This window comes from Nelumbo lutea, chromosome 1 (genome assembly GCF_056320005.1).
Source record: "Nelumbo lutea isolate HS-2025 chromosome 1, American lotus-T2T, whole genome shotgun sequence".
Lineage (NCBI taxonomy): Eukaryota > Viridiplantae > Streptophyta > Magnoliopsida > Proteales > Nelumbonaceae > Nelumbo > Nelumbo lutea.
In genome coordinates this window covers 88,656,025-88,674,459 of record NC_142684.1, presented here as the reverse complement: position 1 = coordinate 88,674,459, position 18,435 = coordinate 88,656,025, and the positions used below count along the sequence as shown (strand labels likewise).

Sequence of the window (18,435 nt, the reverse complement as noted above, 5' to 3'; positions counted from 1 at the left end):
GATCAAAGTTATTGGTTGCTGCCATTAAATCCGCCCACTTAACCTTCACAAGGGGTTTCTGGAAGACTGGAACAATGAAACTTGAGTAAGCTTGTGAGCCCTCAAGCGCTCCACCCAATTGCATCTTCATATTTTCCAGCCCCACACTTCCTCCTGCGAAGGCGACGACTTCACCTAACAAAGCACCACCACTAAAGTGCGAAACCCAGCAGCGAAGAGACAGTGGCACCAAAAACGCCAGCAGCAATGATAATGGTGAGATTTTTCTTGCTCAAACCACCAGTGTTGGACCCAAGAAGCCTACCGTAGAGCCCGTTGTTGCCATCGAAGCCAGCGGCATCGAAATCAGAAAAGGAGGTAATCGTACCAGAGAGACGGTTATTAGCAACCGAGAACTTCTTGAGACGAGTAAGATGGGAGAATGAACACTTCAACGGGTTCAGTCTTAAGGTAGAAGACAATCAGTATCTTCATTGAAGGGTAGTTTTGATATTTTCAAAAAATTTTCAATAACATGTTTGAAAGTTTGGGTAAACTTGACACTACCCCCGAGTTCAGGGTACTAAAGTGGAATTTTCCCAAAACTTAAAAGGATTTATAGGTATTGGGCCGAAGTGAACCATAACCCAACCTGAGGTTCTAAAACCCTAATTCTAGCCCTACCCAACTCTAACCCTAAGACTGTTTAATTTGAAAGAAAAAGTAGAGAAAGGAAAGGAAACCTGTACAATCTCGTTGAGTTGTATTGGATTTGGTTTTGGGCCAAGTTAAATCACTCATCGGAGTAGCCAGCCAGAGGTTTGGCTTTTCTTGTACAGGTTTGGTTGGGTTGGGCCCAACCTAAATCCTATACAAACTTGTACAGATTTCCCTACCTTTCTTTCAAACCAAATACAGCTTAACCCAACCTAAAATCCCTCATTCAGTTGGACTTGGTTTGGGCCCAACCTAAATCCCTCATTGGAATAGCCAGCCTACGGTTAACTTTTCTTGTACGGGTTGGGGTTCCTATACTAAGTCCTGTACAGGTTTCTCTGCCTTTCTTTCAAACCAAACATAGCCTAACTCAATATAAAGTCCAGCGTTGGGTTGGGCTTGGTTTGGGCCCAACTAAAATCCTCGTTGGAATAGCCAGCCTAGGGTTAACTTTTCTTTCTGTTTTATTTTTATTTTTTTTTCTTGTATTGAATGGCGGGAACTAATGAACAATGTCATGCTCTACGTTCTCAGTTTTCTTACAAGACAATCACTGTATTGTACAATACAGATGGATGTTAATTAAATAAATTTTAACATATAATAACATATAACAAAGCCAAAACATAAAGATTCTTAAACCCTTTGTTATATTTCTCTCTCTCTCCAGATGGGTCTAAGAAAAGAGGGGAAACTGCTCAGATAAATAAATTTACTAGTGTTAAATAATCATTTTATCCATAAAAGTGCCACTATTGAAAGAATAATATTGTCCCATCATATGTGTTGGTAGATTTCCACGTGGACAGAAAATTGATTTATTTAAGTATCGGAAAGATATCATTTATCCAAGTAAATGAATCATTCAATATTTGTTATTTTCTATGAGACCCATTAATATCGAAAATCAAACGCAGATTTCTTTTGTGTCTGTGGGACCTGCCAACTTACCCACCAAAAAACGAATGTGCCCTACTTAGGGGTGCAAATGGATAATCCAATTCGATCCTATTTTGTCGGATTTGGATATCCCTATTTTGGATTTTCAGATCGGATAAATTGGATCCAATTAAAAAGCGGATCGGATTTGGACCACCCCTACCTGATTCGAAAGGATTCAATCCGACATATATGCCATTTATTTATTTATATAATATATATGCTATTTATTTATTTATTTGTTTGTTTATAAGTATGTAAATTATATTGTATTTTTGTAATTTTTATATTATTTTTTTATAAAAAACATATATGTGATGAAAATAGTTGAAAAATACTTGTATCTTTTTTTGTTTCTTTATTTAATCTATTACATTTTCTTTTCCTTTTCATAATTTATTAATTTTTTTTTTAAATTAAATCAGATTGGATCAAATTTGGATATCTGATATCTTGATCGAATTTGAATTTGAATCAATATTTATGAAATCCGATTGTATCGGATCTACAGTGTATTAGATTGGATTTGGATATACTTTGATACAAAGACAACTTGATCCATTTGCATCCCTAGCCCTGCTAGTTAATGAAAAAGCCTTTGATTTTTAGGAAATTGACAAAACGTCCAGGGAACCCCATGTCTAAGTTGATGTTAAATAGACTAATGAACATTGATAAATTACTATTTTAACCTTTATTCTATTGTAAATGGAAAATAAAGCAAAACTTTGATATGAAAAGAACAATAAAAATATATCTCAAGTATTTCAATCTAAAATTTTTTTTGCCCATTTTACATATTTAAGTTAAATGGAGTTTCAAATCTATACTACTGTAAAAGAACAAATGGTCTCAAGAATATTTCTGAAATTTTTTAGGGAAAAAATTTACCCATCTATATTTAAATTTATTGATAAAAAAATGAGGGCAAATAGGGTAATCGATTCTTGATATTAAATGAGTTGAAAAGAGGTGATTTAAAGATATTCAATGCATTCAATTCTCTCTCATTAAATCCAACATTTAAATTATTAACTTGCATTCATGTTCATTGAGTCATATATTTAAGTTATTTTTTTTTTCTTCTCATCATTAAGTTCTATTAATTAAATTTATACTTAATAAATTAATAATTCCAATAACATAAAATCTTATACTTTTAAAATCTACCTGGCAAAAATAGTGCTTTCATCTATGTGATGGTAAGAAATTAAATCATTTTGGGTCAATAGGGTTAATCCATGTTGTCACAATTAAATAATAAAATAAAAGATAGATAAAATTAGAAAAATGGAAACATTTTTAACATACATATTAAACAATAATAAGTATGATAAATAAGAAATGTGTTTATTAATGATGGAAATGGAATTTTAATTAAATCCACAATGCTATTTTTAATAGTATAAAAATAAATATTTTGAAAAGTAATTTGAAAATAAAACCATTTTCTTCCCTTCCAGTGGTGGGCAAGAAATTTGACCATTTGGGGTCAATTGGATCAATAAATAATGCCATAATTAAATAATAAAAATTTAAAATAAATAACTATGAAATGTAAGAAGTATTTTTATTAATAATGAAAATGGAATGTGAAATTTAAAATCTACCTAGAAATGAAATGATGTCATAGTCAAATAATAAAATTTTCAATAATAAAAAATACATAGAATCACAAAAATTAAAAAAAAAAGAGATTTAGAAAATTTTGGCCATATATCTAATGTTATATATTTATAAAAAATAAAATATTAGGTACATCTCTAATATTGTACATTCATTATATATAATTTTATCAGTGCTGGGGATTTAATACAAAATTTAATGTCAACTTAGAAATCAAACAATTTTTATTTTTAAATGATGGGTTAGTGGTTTAAGTCAAATGATACCCTAGACAAACAAACTGGTTGGTCTAGAAACCAACAAAACTCTGATAACCAAATCTACATTTCAAATTATAAAAAACCCTACCATGTCATTGGAGGCTTATGTGGTTGTTGCCAACATAGGACTCTTAGTCCATATTGGACATAACAAATAAAACCTATACCGAAAATAGGTTTTCAGTTTCTCTCCCACTCTCTTAGCTTTGGTCTGTAGCCAAATCAAAACCTTTCTCTCTCTATTGTTCTCCCTCAATCTTTCTCATTCTTCTCCTTCTCAGTCAATATCTTATTCTCCCTCAATCTTTATTGTTCTTCGGTTGGTATAAATTTCATAACCAAGAGTAGGGGTGGATTTGATTTGAGCCAAGCCGAATAGTACCAGGCTCAAGCTCAGCTTGTCTCGAGCTCGATTTTGAGAAAAAAAGTTTTATAAAAATAAAATTATATATAAAAAATTAAAAATTATAATAATTAATAATTATAATATTTTTATTATATGAATATATTATTTTCTATAATTTTATTATATTATATATATATATATATTAAATATCAAATATATATATATATATATATATTCGAGTCGGCTTGTGCTAGTAGGCTCGAGCTCGACTTGTTTAATAATTGAGCCACTGTATTGGGTTCGTGCTCGAGCTCGAGCTTGGTTGAAACCAAGATGAGCTGAGCTCGAGCAGCTCATGAAAAGCTCGGTTCGTTTCCACCCCTAATCAAGAGTTTCTTATGAATTTTTATCAAATTGATGTAATGATTTTTTAACCATACCAAGTTGGTCTAATGTTATTTTATACGATCTAGTTAGTACCATATAAGTGTGTAAGAAAAAAAATGAGAGGAGTGGGAGAGAAACTGAGGGAGAATGATAGAAATTAAGAGAGAAGGAAAGATCAACCGAGAAAGAGAATGAGAAAGATTGAGGGAGAATGATATGTAGAGAGAGAGAGAATGAGAGAAATTGATATAGAGACATAAATAAAGTAACCAAAAACCATTTTTATTTATTTTCAAATCACATAGTCATTGAGGAGATAAAGATGACGGAGTGAGAGAGAGAGAGAGAGAAAAAGAGAAAGAGAGATTAGAAACCCTTTTTTATTTTCTAATCACCCAACATTAAAGGATAATTCCAGTATAAGTTTTTTGTTGTGTCAAACGTGGATTAAGAGTCCCATGTTGGCAACAACCATATAAGCCTCCAATGACATGGCAATGGTTTTTATATTTTGAAATGTAAAACCAGTTGTCAGAATTTTGTTAGTTTATGAACCAACTTGTAGCCTAATTTTAAATGTACTTATGTATCGTTGGTTCCAAATATAAAAGACAATTAATTCCCTTTACCCATATGCACCAGTTGTCAGAATTTATAGTTTTGCATCAGTGCAAATTTATTTACATTGCAACCAAATACACAATAACAAACAATTAATTTCCTTTACCCATAAATCTCTCTCTCTCTCTCTCAAAAGTCTTGGTCGAAATTAATTGACAATGAATGAAGCCTTAAAATCTGTTGAAAAGTTTGCAAGTTGAATGCACTTGAAGTCTCTTGTTATACAGTATATTTGAGACTTTGAGTAGTAGAGGTTTTCTTTGTATTATTTTTACTTTCGAACACTTTCTCCAGCTTCGGAATTTACTGCTGTCTTGAGAAATTCTAGAATTGCAATGTGGCATACAGCACTTGGGCAAACAAGTTTAATATGGAGCTGATCGAGTTCCATTATTAACCCATGTCCTTTCTCACGTTACAAAAGCATTCTTTATAGGGCAAGATAAAATTGTACTTGGCCTTGCTACAGAGTACATGCTTGAACTTATCCAAACCAAACATCCAACTACACCATCCAAATCTAACTGCAATGATCTGCTAAAAATATGTCAATCTGATGAATATTTTGTACCACTTTGAATTATTTTTATGTTCTATTAATGGAGTAGATATTGGTTCAATCCAACCCAATCCAATATAAACCAATTATGGATAGACCAAGCTCAATTCAACTAAATAAATACTTTAGACCATTAAAGGCTGAACCGCTTCAATTCAATAAATCATATTGGTCCATCCAAGTCGTCCAAATTGATTTTGATTTGAATGGAGTCTAATTTTAAACCCGTCCATTGACACCCCTAAATATATAACTTATTGAAGTAGAGTTCACTATGTGCCCAATGATAGACATGAATAATGAATTGGCATGTCAGAAGGTATCTCAAAAGTCCAAATGGCTGGTACCTTCATCCTTGTCATAACAACTTTCAACCCAGATCATCAACCACCACAAAAGAATGCGTCTTAGGATGACAATTGAAGTTGTTGTCCTTCCATGGCTTACAGTTGAACTTGAATCTCAATTTCTAAGGCATTGACATCTTTAGAACATAGAATGCATTAAGTTCTTTGTTGAAGAATTAAGATGTATCGATTCTCATCTTACTTTTTATCTCGTTTTATCAGTCATTACGTCCTTTGTTAAGCGAAATTGAAGCAAAAGGAGCCCAAGTGAACAAAAACCCTTTATCCAAAACCTTTGGCTTAAGGACGCCATCTTCACCTAGAACAAAAATTATAGACCTTTTAGTTAACTAGTTCAACCTGACACAGACGAACCAACTGGTATAGTATCCCATAAATCAGACTGTTTCTTGGTCTTAGCTGTAATCCTGCCTCTGTAATTGAATAGGGAGTTGAGGGAAAAATCTGCTGCCTAAATTTGACAGCATGGGCTGATAATGTGGATCACCCAATGTTAGCCAGTGTTTTCAATCTGCCATTGATCCAGCCAGTTCAATTGTTCAATCTAGTGATTGAGTCATGGGTTGTACAGTAAAAGTATATGCAAATTTTGGGAGGCCATAACTTTGTATTCCAATGTTTGACCGAGGTGATTCCTTTTATTATGAGTAATTATTTTGAAACCTATGCATCACAAGGCATTGTATCTATGCCCTACTATTTTAGTAAAAAAAAACATTTTTGCCCTTAAATCATAATTTTTAATATTTTTTTTATTTAAAAAGAATAAATAATATAAAATAACATATATTACATTTGAATATATATATAATGCAATGTGCCAATCTAGCAATTTCCTGATCTTTCATTCTCAAAGGCAATTAACTGGTTTCTTCTCAAAGGTACCTATCTATTTTTCTGTTTTTTTTTTCTAATTTTAAAATCTCTCTCTCTCTCTCTCTCTCTCTCTCTCTCTCTAAAGGCAATTAACTGGTTTCTTCTCAAAGGTACCTATCTTTTTTTCTGTTTTTTTTTTCTAATTTTAAAATCTCTCTCTCTCTCTCTCTCTCTCTCTCTCTCTCTCTCTCCCCCCAAAAACTCATGCCACTAATTCTCTCATCTCCATTACTCCAGTAAATTGCATAAGATATATCTATATATATATAGTCCATTTATATTCCATTTGGAAATAATAAAAATTAGTTAACCATAATAAAAAATAATTTAGTAATTTACTCAAATAATATAAAAATAGTTATTAATTGTTGTTATTGATAAAATATTTTTATTACTACTATAAAAAGAATTTAATTAATAAAATGGATAAGATAAATTAAAAATGAATACCAATTTAAAATTAATATAAAAATAATACAAAATTATCTAACAATTATTAGTTCTATAATTAAATTTTATTAATTTAAAACTAGCTTAAGTTCCACTAAAAGCAAAAAAATTATATAACTAATTAAATTTCACAAGGAATTTTAATTCAATAAAAACTTAATTTTACTTCACTTCAACCTTTTTACATTTGTCCAAGAAGAGTAAGGAGATTTGTTCATTGAAATATGTATAGAAAAATAAATTAGTAGAGGGTAAAGTTGAAAATTTAAGTTATATATGATAATGCATTAATAATGATAAGGGTACTTTGGTAACTTTAATGTCTTTGTTACTGAAGAGTCAAGGAAAATGAGGCATTTACACTTTTTTTCTCAAAACGATAGGGGAGGCATTAGGTCAAAACACAAAGGTAGTTTATAGAATTGCTATAAGAGTTTTTCTTTTATAATTTTACCTAAAATTAATATAAAAATAATAATAAACCAATAAAAATTAATACAAAATATTTTTCAAAAAAATAATAAAAATTAGATTGTGATCAGATAAACTAAACATAACCCCAAAAAATAATACTTAAATTGAACTTAGATAGACATCATTTAATTGGAAATGCCATCCATCTTTAATTTTGCTATTAAATAAAGCATGTGCATCTCACGAGTCCTGACTAGTATATGTATGAATTTACATATTGCCGACATGGCATGGTCTAACTCAGACTATCGAACCAGTGACCCGCAACCTGGAGGCAAAAATAATTCAGCCTCTGGATTATTTTTTAAAGCATTGATTTAATTCACATACTCCTTATATTAGTCTCATGTGAGGAGAATCCTATTTATGGCTTAGGTCAAGGCTTAAAGTATTGATATGTACCACATTGTATTGTATATATTGTATTGGTATGAAGGTCATGGATATGATAAATACTGAGAGTTTTGATGATTTTAATATATAGTTTCAGATGTTAGTAATCATCCTTAGCTGTCTATCAGGCTGAAAAAAAAAATACATAAAAGTAACAAATTAATCCACCATTAGAAAGACAGGATACACGATTTCTTTATATCATGCGAATTGAAAAGGCTGTCGTAAGTGACAATTTTTGCTATCTATATTTGAGAGCTTAGTCTGTCAATAGAGCTCACCCTACATGACATGTTAGTTGAGTTCACACTCTTCTTGTAACAGTATCATACTAGATGCATTGCAGGGCATACTAACACATCATGCGAGGAAAGCCCTGTTTTATAGCCCAGGCTGTCAAAAGTGGATCAAGGTTCAAAACTTAGATACAATATGTTCCGTATCCGACGTATTGTATGTATCTTTTTAAGTTTTGATACACCGATTTGAAGGTGTTTTTTAAAAATTCTTTCTAATAATAAAAACACATAAAAATAGGCCCAAGATGAGATTTTGAAAAAAAAAAAAACGCAATATTTAAAGTATCATACACCCATATTAGAGAATATTGACATTTTGCGCCTTGATTGAACTATCTATCAGGAAATTTTGGCTGTCCAAATTCCACAGCCTGGGCTGTCGACAGAGCTCTCCCTGCATGGCGCTCTAGTTCACAACAAAGCTTTTTTTAGTTTTATCTGATAGATGTAGTGTGCTAATATAACATGACAGAAATGTTCCTACTTTTACATGGTTCTCATAGTTAATATTTCATAACATCAAATAACTTCTCTGAATTTGTCCTAATTTTCCAAGTGGTATAGAAATAAAAAACATATTTGGAGAAAAGAGAACCAAATAGACACCCTGATATTTGTAATAGGATCTTATAAGATCAGATGGGGTTCTGGGCCGGGTCTATCAGACCAGGCCCAACCTTCTTTAACGGAAACAATCCTGCGTCTAGCCATTGAAATAAAAATATGTACATAAAATAATATAAAATATAAGGTTTTGTATTCTTATTCTTTCCAAACTCAACATTTGGAACAAATGACGGTCAATGGGGTAAAAGGGAGGAATCTGATGAAGAACATGCACTAGGACTACATGAGAATTGTTAGACCATATTTATGTAATCCTTATTATTAATAGCCCCGTGATTACTCAAAATAATTTTTCAAAAGAATCATGGTCAAAACCCAGTCCAGACAGATGAAACGGTCTGTTCAACTTTGAAATGAATTGAGCCTGCACCAGCTAAATAATCTATTTTCCATTAAAGTCCACCTCAACTAGACCTAAAGCCGGTCCCCAGCATTCAATTCTACAGAGTACAGACAACCCCAAGCGAGGTCCTAAGGAAAAGCATCCTCTACTGCTACGATGGTGGAGGCTGGAGAGTGCAGACTCGTCTTTGACATTAAATTCTGGTGTCCGGAGTCTGGTTGGACATTGCTGCCTGAGTTTATATGGATGCTTGGATTACCTTCTCGCCACAAAAAATGGTGAAAATGGTTTTCTACATGGACAAGGCACCACCGCCCCAGCATCATTTCATCACTTTTCTCAGTCTTGACCGACGACCATACCATCTCTCCACTTTTTTGAGTAATTCCTTTCCTGGCATCATTCTTCATCGTCGCGTGCATCCTTGTTGACAGCTCGGTGGTAAGGTGTTCTCCCGCCCTTCCAAGAGTCATTGTCTTGTAATTTATTGATGAATCGATGGAGATGATTATGATACCCAGCCAAATGTCAGTGATTACAAGCAATGCAAATTCAATCTTGGAGCGACGGTCAATCTTGGTTAGGTCAGGGCTTTGATGATGAAGTCATGAAACTTTATCATTCTTCCCCTCGTCTGGTCTGCAAGCGTATATTAAATTTTTTGTGGGCTAAGTTCTGGGTCATCATCAGAAATTATGAGTTGCAGAATAGGCTTGTTCCCTAGGTTCCCCTGTTTTAAGGGCATTTCATTTCTTCGGATCAGAACCAGGAAGTCAGAAACTTCAAATTTTTTACTCATGTTCATAAAATCTTTCAACCTCCCGGCCGACCATGGGGGTGGGGCATATTTCATTATAGAACAGTTACTGGTAACTAATATAAATGCTTAACAGGAAGCATTCTTTGTAGTGCACAGTTTGGACATTCATCGAACAATTTTGCGAAGTTTTTGTTTTTTTTAATCTTTTGAAGCTTCCCAGAAATTTACTGGTGACCAGTGGGTACAGAGCGTAAAGTGTACTGTGCACAGTAGCAAGGAGTTCCTTTGCTCAATAGTAAGTGCCATGAATGATCAAGAAAATCCCAACTGCTTTCATTAATGGAGGATGGCTCTCTAACTCTAATGCCACATGGGTGTGGGGATACATGTTGGTCAAAATTTCAGTGAAATAGCAGAGAGGAGGATCGTAGACAGAGCATTTAATCTTCCTTGTAATTTCGTTTGAGAGAAGAAAAGACAAACCATGCAGATGTTTGTTCAAGTCTTACAAGTAGTACTAACTGTAATTACTAATACAACCACAAATGCATCCCAAAAGATTAACAAGAAACCAGTCCTCCCCTTCTTTTGCTAGGACGTCTTACCAAGTTACCATTGCTAGCTTTCTCAAAGCCTGTCACTGAAAACTTTGAGGGGGTTAATTAATTTACAGTAGGAATTATACAAACCGCACCACCAACTCCTTTGCTCCTCTCTCTCTCTCTCTCTGAGTCCTTTCCCTCCTCATGAAACAAACAGCAGGAGGAGCTTAGAAATTAGTATAGAAACAAGAAGAAAAGCAGCTTTCTTACTCGCTTTTCCCTGGGACATTGTCCATACAAAACCTTTCTCTAATAAGTTGTCAAACTACACTTCCATGATCGGAGGTATCTTCATAGTAATAAGGAGATAGCTTTCCATCCTTCTTTCCAGTCTTGGGCTTGTTCTCTGCACTCACTTCCTGCAGCATCTTCACCACTCTTCGCATTGAGGGTCGGTTAATGGGGAGATGGCTAGTGCAAAGGAGACCAATACTAAGGACCTTAGAAATCTCTTCCTTGAAACAAAGGTCAACTTTCGGATCAATTACATGTTCAACTCCTTTCTGATCCATCGTGGTGCAAACCCACTTCACCAAATCCTTCTCCCCAAACTCAGGATCAACTGGGAGTCTCCCTGTAACCAACTCTAGAATAACCACTCCAAAGCTGTATATGTCGCTCTTCTCGTTCACACGAAGCGTGTATGCATATTCTGCACCAAGTTCAACATCAAAAACAACAGATTATTTAAAAATTTGAGCTAGAAAAAATGTGAACAAGCTAAAGAGAAAGAAACAATCAAATCAACTCCAAACTTCCAGGCAGCTAGCTATTGGGAAAGTTTTCAAATCAAGCAACAGTGAAAGAAAGAACTAAATCTACCGAGAAAGACTAGTTGACTTAAGAAACTACAGGTGATGGTGATCATAATTCCTGCAAATCTACGAATGAAAACAAAACTACAACTTTACACAAACAGGAAAAAGGCATAGTAATTTGGTTCATGATTATTGAAGGAGCTAGTTATGGATTTTGAGAAACCTGGAGCAATGTAGCCGCAAGAACCAGCGATCACAGACATGGACTTGGGTCCTTTCTCTACCATGTCCACAACCTTGGCAACTCCAAAATCTGCCACTCGAGCCCCAAACTCTCTGTCCAACAAGATGTTGTTTGATTTGACATCTCGGTGAACAATTGGAGGAACACAGTCGTGATGAAGATAAGAAAGGCCTTCGGCAGCATCCACGGCAATCTTGTATCTTGTCGACCAATCCAACGAGCCTCCCTTACTACTGTGCAGCAAGTCTCCCAAGCTCCCGTTGGGCATGTATTCATACACCAGAAGCTTGCAATCCCGGGTTGTGCAGCTGCACCATAATTTGACAATGTTCTTGTGCCTGATCTTTCCGAGAGTCTCAACTTCAGCCTCAAACGCATCATCCGTCATCCGACCTTTCTCAGCATCGCAACTATCATCTTCCTTCTTCGATCCACCCCAAAGCTTCTTCACAGCAACTATCTCCCCATTGCTGAGTACAGCCTTGTAGACCTTCCCAGAAGCTCCACTGCCAATCACGTTATCTTCATCTAGGCAATCCAATATCTCATATTCACTGAAGCCCAGTTTGTGGAAGGACGTCAACGTCCACTTTGATTTATCAATGGTATTCTTTGCTTTCCTGTAATTTTTGTACTTCCAGAAAAACCAGGCAACCCCAACAACAAAAACCAGAGCAGCAAGTATAAAGATTGACCTCAGCAGCCACATAAAACCCTGGTTTTTATCTCCACTTTGTCTCGGGCACAGACCTTCCAGATCGTCGCACAAACCAGGATTGCCAAGGAAGCTATCTTTGTACGCTTCTTTGGCATAGAGAGGGGGAAGATCACCGGAGAGTTGGTTGTTAGAAAAATTGAATCGGTTAAGCCTCAAGTTCTGTAACTCAAGTGGGATCTCACCCGAGAAATGATTTCCGGAGAGATCGAGGTAATTAAGCACCAGTAGGCTCCCAAGTTCCTTTGGAATTTCTCCGGAAAGCCCATTGTTAGAGAGGTTCAGCTCACTGAGCTTCTTCATTGACTGGATTCCAGATGGAAGCTCACCTGATAGTTTGTTATTGTGAAGATCGAGCGTGCTCAGCTCACTCAGCTTCACCAATGTCGCAGGTAGACTTCCGGAAAGTAGATTATATCCACCAGAAAACCCAACAAGATTCCCCAACGATCCAATCTCTTCCGGTATGTTTCCAGTGAACTGGTTGTCTGATATGAGCAGAAGTGAAAGATTAGAAGCACCGGAGATCGTCTTAGAGATGCTACCAGAAAAGGCATTTTCAGCAAGCTCAAGCAAAGAGACATGAGGTAGACCCCAAAACGCCGCCGGAACTTCACCGGATAACTTGTTATTCGACAAACGAACTCTACGCAAGCTTTGGCATTGACCAAGGCTCTCTGGAATTTTTCCGGATAACGAATTCTGGATCAACAGGAGCTGTTCTAGCGCCCCCATGGCACACAAGTTCGCTGGAATTTCACCGGAAAAGTTATTCTGCGAAGCATCGATGGTTACCAACTTGGAATTCTTTCCGAGATCCTTGGGCAATTCTCCGGTAAGCCGGTTATTAAAAAGTTTGAGCTCATACAGTTTCGGCGATAGAGCAATACCTGCCGGAACGGTTCCCACCAAACGGTTCTCATACAAATTCAGTGACTCGAGCGGCAAGCTACACAGCTCATCCGGAATCGTTCCCTCCAAATGGTTCATGGCGGCATCGAATCTAAGTAACGCGGTCATCTTCGACATCCCCTCCGGCAGGGAACCTGACAAGGAGTTGCTATAGAGCTCTATTTGTTCAACACTCGAAAGTTCAGTAATCGATTTCGGAATTGGACCGTCGAGATTGTTCTCCGCCAAGTCCAAATTTATTAGACGTTTAAGCTGACCGAGGGAGTCCGGAATCTGACTCACGAGATTAGACTGAGTAAGCCAGAGAAATTCCAGGTTCGTCAAATTACCGATGTCCGACGGAATTTGACTGGGTGTAAACGGGTTGTAAGCCACATTAAGCACTCTAAGAGTGGAAATATTTACAAGAACTGAAGGTATGGTGCCATTGAGGAGATTCTCGATGATAACCAGCTCCTCAAGTCTCTGGAATCGTCCAAAGCTCTCCGGAATATCGCCGGAGAAATTGTTTCCGCTCAGGACGAGGCTACGGAGAGTTGTAATGTTAGCAAGCGTGGACGGGATTGGACCCACAAGGTAGTTTTCCGAGAGGTCCAGATGCTGCAGTTTCTGACAGGCGGAGATGTCACCGGGGAGAGAGGAGTTGATGGAGTTGTTGGAGAGGGAAAGGTTAGTCAGGTTGGGGAGACGGCAGATGATAGTAGGGAAAGGCCCGAAGATGTTGGCGTTGGAGAGGTCGACTGAGGTGACTGAATGAGTTTCTGAGTCGCATTTGATGCCGCTCCATTCACAGGGAGTGTCGTGTCTATTGTTCCAGTCGGAAAGGGCGCCATCCGGGTCGTCGAAGCCGAGTTTGACTTGTTGAAGATACAGACCTTCCTGGTTCAGAGAGACAACCAGAGAAGGAGAAAGAAGAAGCAACAAAAGCAGAAGCATTGTTGTTGCCTCTCGAGACAAGAGAGAAGGTCAGCGAGACAGAGAGAAAGAGGAGGTGAGTTTGGTTTTGTTGCATAGAACCATGGGTATTGAAGAGATTTTCGCAAGGAGAGAGAGATGAACCGGGGGCGGCAGACCCGGTTCGTATGCTTGTTTGTGGGTGGGTTTTGTTTTTACTTTTTACTCTTTCCCTTTTCACGTTGGAATTTGTGAACATGCGCGCAGGGCAGGGGTCGACTGTCGAGTACGGACGGACTACGGGACGTAAGTCGGCAAACACCACACCACCATTCCATTGTCTTTGTGCCGTGAGTCACGCCAACGCCAAGCCAAACTTGGCTCAGAAGAAGGAATTATACTTGGCCGAGTTGGCTCATCGGCTCTCCGCTCGTTTGCTTAGCACAGTGGGCGAAATTTCTTTGGTTCGTTCATCATCGATCAGACGTTGGAAAAAAGAATCTAACAAATTATTTGAATTTTAGTATTCCACGTATCAACACTGGTCATTGGATGAGATTTTTTTTTTTTATTTTAACCATCTGATCAGTCCTAGACAGGATTGGTATCCAATGGCCAAATGGCATCAATGAGGAATCGGATCCCATTCTGATTCTACGTGGCAGAATCTCTGTCATACACAAATCAATAGATCTGTTTATACAAATAAGCTGTTTGTAAGCGAGTCTTACCATGTCCATTTCGTTTTGGCAATTCTGATTTTATTCTTGGTTTTTCAGGCCGGTGAAAGTGATTGAAAGGAGGAAGAAAATGCGAGGAACCAGAAAGTAGAATTCGTCCAAAAATTCCCTTTTGGTCAATTTTTGCTGTGAGGGCACAATTCTAATTCGATGGAGAATTACCATAAATAGATGCCTAATCCTCCTCAAAAGTAAAAAAGTAAAAATGCTATTCAAATTCCTCAGCTTTATCTACTGTCAAATTACTTGCAGCTGTTGCCCATCATGAATTTTCAAATTGAAAAGCTATTCGAATTCCGTGGTAGAGCAACTGCACAAATGCACTGTGCACAGGATCGATGATCAGAAGTTGCAATCTCAGCCCTCCATGAATCCACGTAGGCTCTAGTAGCCACATAGGTCACATCACAATTCACAGGGGCCTCAGAAGAAACCATAAACCATGGAGAATTATCCCCACATAAGGGTTGGGCAAGCAAATGCAGCCAAATCACACATTTGCTCACTGCCGGGCTGTCAACCAGACAGGCCAAGGTTCCTGGGTCGAACGTGTCTAACCATCCGATTTGAATGGATAATCCGTTTTGACAAAAAAAAATGAAAATTATAAAAATTATAAAAAATTCAAAAAACAGTCAAAAACCATTTTCTGGGTTTTTGAAGACATTAGGACAAACCACGATTAAAAAGTTTTGAAGACATTAGGACAAACCACGATTAAAAATCGATTAAAAAAAAATCGATTTTCTGATTTGATTATCCGGTTCAGTTTTGAAGACATTAGGACAGACCACGATTAAAAAGTTTAATCCATTAGGCTGGTGTTTGGTTCCTCTGCCATTTATTTGGAAAGTGGCATCGGTTCATCTTTGCATAGGTTGTGTTTGTTACACAAACGTCAAACTGGGGTGTTTATGTGCCCTGATTCAGATTTGTGATCGTTTCTTTGTCATTCAAAACTGAAACGATTAAGAGGGGAAAATGTTTTATATATTTGTGTTTGTATTGCAAATAAATACGGCCATAGGTTCAATTTAGGAGTATAGATATTTAGAGTGCAAAACCTTATATTTTGTATGTATTTGTATTATAAATATTTGTATTTATATTCATTCCAAACTAAACCATTTGTATGAAATATTGTTTGGTAAATCTTTTATTTTGAAACATTGGAGGAAGTTTCATTTGTATGAAATCGGAACTGTGAGGAAAAGCTTCATTTTAAAGTTTTCCCAATACCATGCCATTTTTTACTATTAATCTTACTAGTGAAAGACCTGTACTAAGTACGGGAGACCAATAATGTTAAATTTACATTATGGAATCAATGGTGTTAAATTTATATTTGTTAATATTTTAAATAATTATTAAAAATTTAAAAATATTTATTTTAAAAATAACTTTTCAATAATTATTAGAATATGGATAGTTTTCTTTTGTTTAGATTGATAGAATGTAGGGAGAAGTGATTGTGAATAACCAATTTTGCATTTTTTAGAAATGGATTGAAAATGATGATAATGGGTTGGGGCTTTAGCAACAGCTTTTCAGAAAATGCCACGTATCTAGCTTTCTAGAAAATGAGAAGGTCATGTGTTTGAATGGTGGGGGGCTGTAGCCTGGTAGTGGGTTGTGAACTTTAGTACGAATTTCTCAGAAATTTGTCATGTGTCCAAATTTTTAGAAAATAAGAAAACCACTTGTTTGAATGATGATAATAGATTATGGGTTTTAACAACTTCTCAAATAATGGCATGTGTCTAAATTTGAAAAAAACAATATATCTAAATGATGAGAACTGTAGCTTAATATATATATATATATATATATATATATATATATATATATATATATATATATATATAACTGCTATGTACCAAACAGAGTCAAGATTAACGATTTACCCTATTAATTTGCAAGCCTCGGCAGTTCCAATTCGGGTGTGGATTATTAAAAGTTTAATATAAGTTTCTTCATTTCACTTTTATGTTTTTTAGGCTGTATTGTATTTAATTGCAGTGAAATTTTATTTACACTAATACAAATGTATGATAGTACAAATGAAAAAAAAATACAAATTCTACTTTGATTTTGTTTTGGATTTTATTCTGTTTTGTGTCTTAATTTACTACTACAATCAAACAAAATAAACTAAATTTTAAATAAAAATATGTCAGAATTTACACTTGAATCGTTTGCACTATATATATATATATATATATATATATACCACTAAAAAAAATAGGTACTCAAAAACACCTGTAACCAGTCCCCCGCTGGTTTGACATCTGGTCCAATTGCCAAGACTCAAAATTTGGATTTTCATTACATTAGAAAGAAAAGAAAGACTTGGATTTGAGTTTATAAACTTTTTAAGAGCACAATTAGAAGGACAAAAAGGACTCGATTTGACTGACAAGTCAGAGTGGAGCAGTGCGGCCATCTAAACTGACTTCCGGATCCATGGAGTTGATATGTGGGACCGGGTTCAAAGCACGAGCATTGTTAATAAAGCAATCTATTAAATCCATTTAATTAATCAAATTCTACTGTCCTATTCAGCAACCCACTTGTTGATAATCCTATACAAGTCCATTTGTAGTAAACGTGGAGTGGAAGAAGAGATTTGATTATATTCCAGGGAAAGAGATCGAGGGGATTAAGTCATAAGTGGGACCGCAAAATGGATTGATAACAATCAATTGATTGATCATTGATGGCAATAGTTGTTGAATTTTGAAGGGAACAACTACAGTGGATAGAGGAGCACCAGAGAGAGAGAGAGCGTGTGTGAAAATCTGGAATGTGGGCCCACCTTAGATCTTCTTAGTTCTTATAGAGACAGACACAGAGGAAAGGGTTGAATTTTCCAACTTGGCGGCCGCTGTGGTACTCATGTTCAAACTTGGCCAGTTGGCTGTATTCTGTATCCTGTAGCCTGCCTCTTCTACAGTTCTACCTGCTTTCTTTTACCGTCAATTTCCTATTTATACCTTCTGAGTTGGAACTCAGTAAAATAACACGTGTCTTTCAACACGGTGCTAGATCAGACAGAATTCTCAGATACAAACCGATAGCCTCCCACGTCTCCGCTATTCCCTATGCAATCTCTCTTAAGTCTTAATTGATACGTGTCTTATATGCAGTGGTCGTACAGCCACACCGCACAGGACTCTGGGTCCGGGAAGAACACTGCCCTCCCTTAATTGCCACGTGTTCTGCTCATCACTGTCGAATTGGCAAGTACACACCGTCGCTGTGGTATTGGTTCTTCGGAAAGGGTGGAGTGGTCACTGATCAATGCTTCCACGACCCGATTGTTTATATTTATTTTATTGTTGTTTATTAGTACCTGATACTCAAATGTACGATCCGGTTCGTATCGGGTCGGATCAGTATAATATTGACTGTGGCTGTACAGTTATTGCAAGTGTACAGCCAGTGACCAAAGGGCAAAACAACATGACTAGGGACTATAGTCTATAGGGTGTTACCCAGGATTGAGGATACTATACTACTGTGTACACCTTCATCGAGCTCGCTAGG

General features: G+C 36.1%; 1 protein-coding gene and 1 long non-coding RNA gene across 2 annotated transcripts; one reads left to right on the top strand and one right to left on the bottom strand.

Moving 5' to 3' along the window:
- Positions 1-10,452: 10,452 nt before the first annotated feature.
- Positions 10,453-14,191, bottom strand: LOC148875994 (receptor-like protein kinase HSL1). The gene is made up of 2 exons (XM_088965883.1): positions 11,608-14,191; positions 10,453-11,278 (listed from the first exon to the last, which is right to left on the bottom strand). The coding sequence occupies exons 1-2, from the start codon at positions 14,189-14,191 to the stop codon at positions 10,887-10,889; spliced, it is 2,976 nt and encodes a 991-aa protein (XP_088822009.1). The 3' UTR covers positions 10,453-10,886.
- LOC148875993 (uncharacterized) lies at positions 14,116-15,090 on the top strand. Its single transcript, XR_016105430.1, has 3 exons — positions 14,116-14,246; positions 14,417-14,613; positions 14,929-15,090. It is a non-coding gene; the product is annotated as an uncharacterized LOC148875993 (long non-coding RNA).
- Positions 15,091-18,435: the final 3,345 nt, after the last annotated feature.

What these genes read in the sequence shown, in the direction of transcription:
- LOC148875994 (XM_088965883.1), bottom strand. Translation starts at nt 14,191, where the DNA reads ATGCTTCTGCTTTTGTTGCTTCTTCTTTCTCCTTCTCTGGTTGTCTCT. An exon ending in TTGCGGCTACATTGCTCCAG is followed by an intron (nt 11,279 to 11,607) that starts GTTTCTCAAAAT and finishes AACTTGGTGCAG; the next exon opens with AATATGCATACACGCTTCGT.